This window comes from Ammospiza nelsoni, chromosome Z, assembly GCF_027579445.1.
Source record: "Ammospiza nelsoni isolate bAmmNel1 chromosome Z, bAmmNel1.pri, whole genome shotgun sequence".
In the NCBI taxonomy this organism is placed as follows: domain Eukaryota; kingdom Metazoa; phylum Chordata; class Aves; order Passeriformes; family Passerellidae; genus Ammospiza; species Ammospiza nelsoni.
In genome coordinates, this window is record NC_080669.1 from 47,244,801 (window position 1) to 47,252,770 (window position 7,970).

The 7,970-nt window shown below is 46.2% G+C and overlaps 1 protein-coding gene across 1 annotated transcript; it reads right to left on the minus strand.

The window, feature by feature from the left end:
- Window positions 1-504: 504 nt before the first annotated feature.
- LOC132087061 (uncharacterized) lies at window positions 505-6,748 on the minus strand. Its single transcript, XM_059493088.1, has 4 exons — window positions 6,527-6,748; window positions 5,975-6,139; window positions 662-2,743; window positions 505-575 (listed from the first exon to the last, which is right to left on the minus strand). The coding sequence occupies exons 3-4, from the start codon at window positions 2,352-2,354 to the stop codon at window positions 505-507; spliced, it is 1,764 nt and encodes a 587-aa protein (XP_059349071.1). The 5' UTR covers window positions 2,355-2,743; window positions 5,975-6,139; window positions 6,527-6,748.
- Between the last annotated feature and the right edge of the window lie 1,222 nt (window positions 6,749-7,970).

Sequence of the window (7,970 nt, forward strand, 5' to 3'; positions counted from 1 at the left end):
AACTATACTTATCATTAGTCCAATGATCAGGGTTGTGAAGACCTGAGGTGGAGTCAGGGTCATGCTGTCTGCTCTTCTTTTCTATTTTCCGGAGCCTTCTTGACTCGTGAGTAATGGATCCACGTGGGTCGCTCTTTGATGCGAACCGCGGTGAAGGTAGTCAGCAGCACTTGGAAAGGTCCCTCCCACTTCTCTTGTAGGGGTTTTCCTAAAAGATTCTTAACATACACCCAATCACCGGGATTAAACGGATGTAATTTGCAGTCGGGTTGTTTAGGTTGGTGCCCTATCACCACAGTAGCATTCTTATCAAACTGTTTCCCCACCGTAATTACATAATCATAAATATACTGATTACTGATTTGGTCTATAGCGTCCCCATTTACAACTTGCATAGCATAAGGTCTACCATACAAAATTTCAAATGGGCTTAACTTTTCTTTTGATCTTGGTTTGACTCTCAGCCTAAGCAGAGCAATAGGCAAAGCCTGATACCACTGCAAATTAGTCTCCTGGCATATTTTGGCAATTTGCTGTTTGATGAGATGATTCATCTTTTCCACCTGCCCACTGGCCTGTGGACAATAAGGTGTGTGTAGTTGACATTTGATTTGTAATGCTTTGCTTATTGCTCTCACCACTTTTGCACAGAAGTGTGTACCTCTATCCGAAGAAATGCTCTTTGGTAACCCAAACCGTGGAATAATTTCATTCAACAGTACTTTAGTCACTTCTCTTTCCTTATTTGTCCTACAAGGGAATGCTTCAGGCCACCCAGAAAATGTATCAGTTAGTACCAACAAATACCGAAACCCCCCTTTTCTTGGGAGTTCAGAAAAATCAATTTGCCATACTTCACCTGGGAATTTACCTCGATTTATGGCTCCTTGATGTACTTTAGTTCCTGTGTTCGGGTTATTTTTCAGACACCGCTCGCACTGGGATGTGACGTGCTTTACAGTAGTAAATAATTTCGGTCCTGCTATCCTGGCTCGCAAATGTTGATAAAGCGGATCTAGACCCCAATGGGCCTTTTCATGCTCCGCCTTCACAATCTGCCACATTATGTTCCCTGGTATTATCAACTGTCCTGTTTCTAATTGTCCCCATCCACTGTCTAACAGTTTACCTTTATTCTTTTGAATCCATCTATGATCTGATTCCTGGTAATCTGGCTGGATATTGGTATCCAGCTCTCCTGGTATTAGGGCCACTATTTCCACTTCTCTATTCCTTGTGGCAGCCAATTTAGCTTCTGTATCTGCCTTCCTGTTCCCTATTTCTGGAATAGTGTTACCTTTCAGATGTCCTTTACAATGCATTATGGCCACTTGTGCTGGGAGTTGGACCGCCTCTAGCAATCGCAGAATCTCTTCTGCATGTTTGACTGTTTTTCCTTGTGTAGTCAATAGTCCTCTTTCTTTCCAGATGGCCCCATGAGCATGTACAACAGAGAAGGCATATTTAGAGTCTGTCCATATATTAATTTGCATGTTTTCTGCCAATTCCAGGGCTCGGGTCAGAGCTATCAGCTCTGCCTTTTGGGCTGAGGTCCCTGCAGGCAAGGGGTTTGACTCAATTACCCTTTCTGTAGTGGTGACTGCATAGCCAGCCATTCTTACTCCTTGCTTCACGAAGCTGCTGCCATCTGAGAACCAGTTGTCCGCACCTTCGAGCGGCTCTTCTTTGAGATCTGGGCGACTGGAGTAGACGGCTTCAATTGTTTCCAGGCAGTCGTGTTCGATGGGTTCTGCTGGGGCTCTCCCTTCTAGAAATGAAGCTGGGTTCACAATGTTAGTTACCTGAATGGTTACGTCATCTGATTCAGCCAAGATGACCTGGTATTTTAGGAATCTGGAAGGCGACAACCAATGGTTGCCTTTCTGTTCCAGCACAGCCGACACAGTGTGAGATACTAACACAGTCATCTTCTGGCCCAGTGTGAGCTTTCTGGCCTCTTCTATGTTAATTATCACTGCAGCCACTGCCCTCAGACAGCCTGGCCATCCTTTACTTACTTCATCCAATCGTTTGGAGAAGTAGGCCACAGCTCTCTTGTGTGTTCCCAACTGCTGTGCCAGGACTCCTAGGGCCATCCCTTGTCGTTCATGGGAGAACAGCCAGAATGGTTTTGATACATCTGGGAGACCTAAGGCCGGTGCTCTCATTAGCTCCAGCTTCAACTTCTTGAAGGCCCCTTCTGCCTCGGGAGTCCAAACTAGAACATCCTTAGTTTCTTTCAACAAATCGTACAGTGGTTTAGCGAGTATCCCGTACTGGTAGATCCATAGCCGACACCAACCTGTCATCCCCAGAAAGGCGCGCAGATCTCTCACTGTCTCTGGTTTAGGCATTTGACAGATAGCCTCTTTCCTAGCTGCTCCCAGGGATCTCTGTCCTCTGGAGACTTCGTATCCCAGGTACACCACTTCTTTTTGCACCAGCTGTGCTTTCTGTTGAGAGACTCGGTATCCACTTAAACCCAGGAAATTTAACAAGGAAATAGTCCATTCAATGCATTCTTCCTCTGTCACTGTTGCTATTAGGAGGTCATCTACGTATTGCAGAAGGGTGCCATCTCCCAGCAGCCTTTCCCACTGTTCTAATTCTTTGGCTAACTGATTCCCAAAAATCGTAGGGGAGTTTGCCCATCCTTGGGGCAATACTGTCCAGGTAAGTTGGGTCTTTCTTCCTTTATCTACAGATTCCCATTCAAAGGCAAAAATCTTTTGACTCTCGGGAGCTAAGGGAAGGCAGAAGAATGCGTCTTTCAGGTCTAATACGGTGAACCAGGCCAAATTATCCTTGAGTCTAGTTAAAAGCGTGTATGGATTAGCAACTAAAGGATGTAATATCTTGGTTATTTCGTTTACTGCTCTCAAATCCTGAACTAGTCTATAAGCTCCATTAGGTTTCTTTACTGGCAAGATTGGTGTATTAAAATCCGATTCACATTCTACCAATAACCCCAGTTCCAGAAACCTTTTGATTATGGGCTCAATCCCCTTCCTGTCTTCTATTCTCAAAGGGTATTGTTTTCTTACCACCGGTCTTGCCCCGTCTTTAAGTTCAACAACAATCGGTGCTGCTTGTTTTGATTTTCCAGGTATATCAGTAGCCCATACTAATGGGTATGCCTCGCTCAGGACTCGCTCAAAATTGTGATTCTCAGGTTTAGGTTTCACACAACTGATTGTTAGGCTTAGGGCTGTAATCAGTTGTTCTTCTTTTACTTGAAATTCAAGTCTGTCCTTTTTGAACTTTATTATGGCTCCCAAGTTCTCTAGTAAGTCTCTCCCTAGTAGAGGTTTTGGTGAATTTGGCAAATACAGAAACTGGTGAATTCCCATTTGTTTCCCTATTTTGTATTTGATAGGTTTCAAAAAGTAAGCTTTTTCTGGTTGGCCTGTTGCTCCCACAACTTGTACAAATTCATCACTTTTAGGTACCAATTCTTGATTTAAAACCAAAAAAGTTGCTCCCGTATCAATCAAAAAATCCAATTCCTTTTTACCTTCCCCTAGCTCCATTTTAACCAGTGGGTCTGCTAGGGTACGGCCCACCGGTCCCCCTCATTCACTGTCCTGATGTGCGATAGTAGTAGTGTCCATTGATCTTTCTCTTGATTGAGGGCACTCACGTTTCCAGTGTCCCGTTTGGAAGCAATAGGCACACTGGTTTAGCCCTATTCTAGCTGGGTGGGGTTGGAACCTCCCTCCCCCTCTCACTGGGTAGCCTCTGCCCCTACCCCTGGTATTAGGTTCCGAGTAACCTGTCTTCTGAGCTGCCACTGCCACAGCCACTACTCGAGCTATCCTCCTGTCCTCCCTTTTCTTCTCCTCAACTTCTCTATTATTATATACCTTCCATGCCTCATTCAGCAAGGCCTCCAGGTTTTTATTTTCTGGATGTTCAAGCTTTTGCAATTTCTTTCTGATGTCTGGGTTACTCTGTCCCATCATTAATCCTAACAGGTGTTGTTTCCCTTCTTCCGTTGCCGGGTCCAGGGGTGTGTATTGTCTCATGGCTGCCCTAAGTCTATCCAAAAACTCTGACGGGGTCTCATCCTTTCCCTGCCTAATGTCATATAACATCGACCAATTGATAGCCTTAGGGATCGCATTACGCAAGCCCATCGCTATCAGCTTTCTGTACTGCACCAGTCGTCGATAGTGGTCTTCGTTGCCCGGATCCCATTCTGGTTTACTGCTGGGGAAATTATCTTCTAGTCTCCCTGATAATACTTGAGCATGTCGTTTTCCTGTTTCCAATACGAGTTCCCTTTCTGTATCTGTCAATTCTGACAACATCACCTCTATATCTTCCCAATCAATATCTAAATTCTTTGCCATTAATTCAAACCTCTTCGCTACTCCCTCTGGATTCCTCCTGAAGTTCCTTGCCTCATCCCTCCAATTGTTCAGATCACTTGTGGAGAACGGCACCTTTACCCTGGTCCTTTCTCCTACCATTGGCATAAGTTGTCGGAGAGGAGCTATTGTATGGTTCCGTTCCTCTTCTTGCTTTGCTTCCCTCCGTGCCACAGATCTGGTATAATACGAATGACTAGTCCCTTCCCTAGGATCTTCCTGTGCCTTAATGTCTTCCCTATTCTTTCTCTTCTCTTTTCTCTTTCCCTTTCCCTTTCCCTGTTCTTCATCTTCACCTTCTATTTCTGTTAACTCTTTTCCTACTACCCCCCTGGCATGGTTTACACAGTCCAGCCGTGCCTCGCTCTGCATCTGTCGCCTTTCTTCCCGCATCTGCCGGCGCCTATCCTGCTCCGGGCTACTGTCCTCATCTTCTGTTCCCCTTCCATCTCTCTTATCCTCTATCTGAATTATTATATTCAGCTTCTGTGAGTTGTTCTCTGCCTCCCTTTCGCATGTCTCAGTGTCATTCTTCTCACTATACCTCAGCTCAGAGACGTTGCCTCCTAGTGAGTTATCCCCAGTCCTCGGTGTGCTGGTTTCTATTCTACAGGTACCTGATTTCCCAAAACCTCCATTTCTGGGTGTACTACCATCCCCATATGGACTTAGTTCGGGGAGGCTGCGTGTCTCCCCTCGACTCTCTGTTCCATGTGGGCCACCTTCTTCCCTCTCAACTTCTAATCTGGGTGGGCTGTCAGCATCCTTGTAGCTTCCCGACCCCTGTGGACTATCTGGTCCCTGCGGGCTGCTTTCCCTCTTGTCCATCCCCGATTTTAATGGACTATCCTCCTCCCAAGTGTTATCTAGTTTCTGAGGACTGTGCCCAAACTTAGATTTCCACCATCGTTCCAGCTCCTTTAAGGGGCTAGGATCCCCTTGTTCCTCCTTTGGCCTGGGAAGAGGCCCTTCCCGTCCTGGGGCGAATGGATGGTATTCCCACAGGCTTATTTCGCTCTCCTTTCCACTATCCCTTCTTGTCAATTTAAGACATTGTTGCCCAATGCTACATGCATCACAGCACCGTTCTTTAGGCTTTGAACCTTTCTTATCTTTTTCCAGGGCTAGTACTAGGGGGTCCTGAGGTGCTACATTTACCCCGCACTCTTTTTGCCACTCCAGTTTATTTCTTAGGGTAAAGAACATGTCAGCATACATCACTTCGTCCCATTTGTTAAGTCGGCGAAGGAAAAGCATCAATTGCAAAATAGTATTATAATTAGTTGTTCCCTCCGGCGGCCATTTCTCATTGTCATCTAACTTGTACAACGGCCACCACTGCGTACAATATTTAAGGAGTGTCTTTTTACTTATGTTTCCCCCCGGGATCCCTCCCAAGTCCTTCCAGTGTTTTAGGATACATCCTAAGGGGGTTTTCATATTTACGTCCTTACTCTGTTGACTTCCCATAGTTATTCCCTGTGTTGGTTTAACACTTCACACACAATTTTCAGTCGCTTTTGTCCTGGCTTCTCGCGTCGCAGCGATGCTGCGTCTTATTCACTCTCAACCATACACGCGCACCTTTATAAAGGAATTCCTACCTTATGGTCTATATCAGAACAGACTGTTACCAGGTTTGGTCATGCGAGGTCACCTACAGACCGTGAGACACCGGTTTGCCAGATTCGTGCAATCGCAACCGTAGACAGTGTAACAATTGCAGGGGGTCACAATTTTCTTCCGGATATCTATCAACTTATTCTCTTCTAAAAAATTACAGAGAGAGCGGCAAGATGTTTTCTGTAAGATTTTGCAACAAACACATAGAACAGACACAAAAGATCACCGGCTGACAGACCTCTTCAGATAGCAGTTTCAGTTCTTAACCCTTAATTCACAGTATTACAACATCAAACACAATGTTAAAACAGTTTCCCACACAATAAGAACAAACCAAAGATACGAAAAAAAATATTCCTTCCAGCAGGACTCTAACCTGCGTTTCTATTACCGGGCCTCTAACCCAGCAGGACTCTAACCTGCGTTACCCAGCAGGACTCTAACCTGCGTTACCGGGGCGTCCCCCAGCTTTCCCTTCGGGCGGTCACGTCTGACCCCCGTTTCCCTACAAAACCAATAAACAATTAAAATACCTCTTAATTGAAGCAGGAGATGCAGGGAACCCTCCGTCCACCAAGGCGCCGGTTCAGGGGGGGTCACTTCTGACAAAAAAATTCGTCAGGGGCGCCCAGAGAATCCCGACCCTGGACCCGGCCCGGGAGGACCTCAAGGCCTGGATCTCCTGTCTGGTCCCATCTGGGTCGCCAGAAAATGATGCCGAATTTTGCCCCAAAAGGCGAGAATAACTGCTTAAGAGACTCAGCCTAAGTCAGATAAGCAGGAGGTATTTTATTACGACGCGTCGGAGAAATCACAACATGGATTTCTGAATTATGTACAGCAAAAGCGGGTTTTTATACAATTTTAAACAAGGATTACATCATTTATTACATGCATAGGCAGGCGGAGTCTTCTGGAAATTCTTGGTCTTCCTAAGTTAAATTTTAAGCTTTTTCCTAATTTGGTCTTCTTCCTGTCATCCTCGGCGTGTTTTTCCATGACTTAGCTGAAGTAACTGTTGTACTTGGCTTGATCCTAACGGGTTGGCAGGTCACTTTAACTTATTGTCTTCCACTTCTTCTTGTTCAAATATTCTAATTCCAAAGTTTCTTCTGTGAGTGTATTTTAGATTACCTATCCAAATATTGTGAGTGTATTTTACATTGCCTTATCTAAGTATCTAATCAAAGTTATTCCTGTATTTTAGGTTATTAACTGCTGCAATTCCCTTAATATATTTTTGAGTGTCTTTAATTCTTTTATTTTTCAGAATCTATTAACCATTATAATAAATGGCTTCACGTGGAGGAGGATCTGCAACTGCACTGTGACAGCTCTCTACCTCCTCTATGGAAAGGTCTGTGTTTGCCCGGGAGGCAACATGATTCCTTCAGAAGCTGCAGCCCGCTTGGACGTGGAACCTGGTGTGGGGAAAGTGAGCACGCAGCCTGTGTGTCGTGGTTGGTGGGAGAGGCAGCTGGAGCCTCCTGGCCTTGTGTTAGTGCTTTGAGGGCAAACGGGGACTTTCTTACCTTTGACGGTGCCCAAGTGCTGTGGGGATGCCTGGAGGCAGCCGAGGAGACGAGGATGTGGGTGCAGAGGCCGGGTGTGGCGCTGAATGCAGGAGGTGGCTGGTCAGGGAGAGCCCAGGAGCTGATCCTGCAGCCGCTGCTCCAGCACTGCTCCACCAGCGTTCCAGCAAGGGCCGCAGGAGCAGGAGACAACGACAGTTGCTATGGGCACAGCCCAACATTCCATGTAGAACCCCAGGGGAGCCATGGGACAGAAACAGGCATGGGCCACCTCTGCTCCTTTTACTTCTGCTGCTGCAGGCTTGCTGTGAGAGCCTTGCCATTGGGCTTTTCTCCTGAGTCGTCTGAGGAGACGGGCAAAAGCAGTGCAGGGACTGCCCTGGCTCTTCTCGGTGCTTGTCTGCAAGGTGTCTGCAGCTGAAGGTGCCCAGGAGCCTGTCTGTGT

Coding starts and splice junctions, on each gene's coding strand:
- LOC132087061 (XM_059493088.1), bottom strand. CDS start 2,354: ATGCCTAAACCAGAGACAGTGAGAGATCTGCGCGCCTTTCTGGGGATG. Junction 576..661: donor GAGCATTTCTTCGGATAGAG/GTACACACTTCT, acceptor TATTGTCCACAG/GCCAGTGGGCAGGTGGAAAA.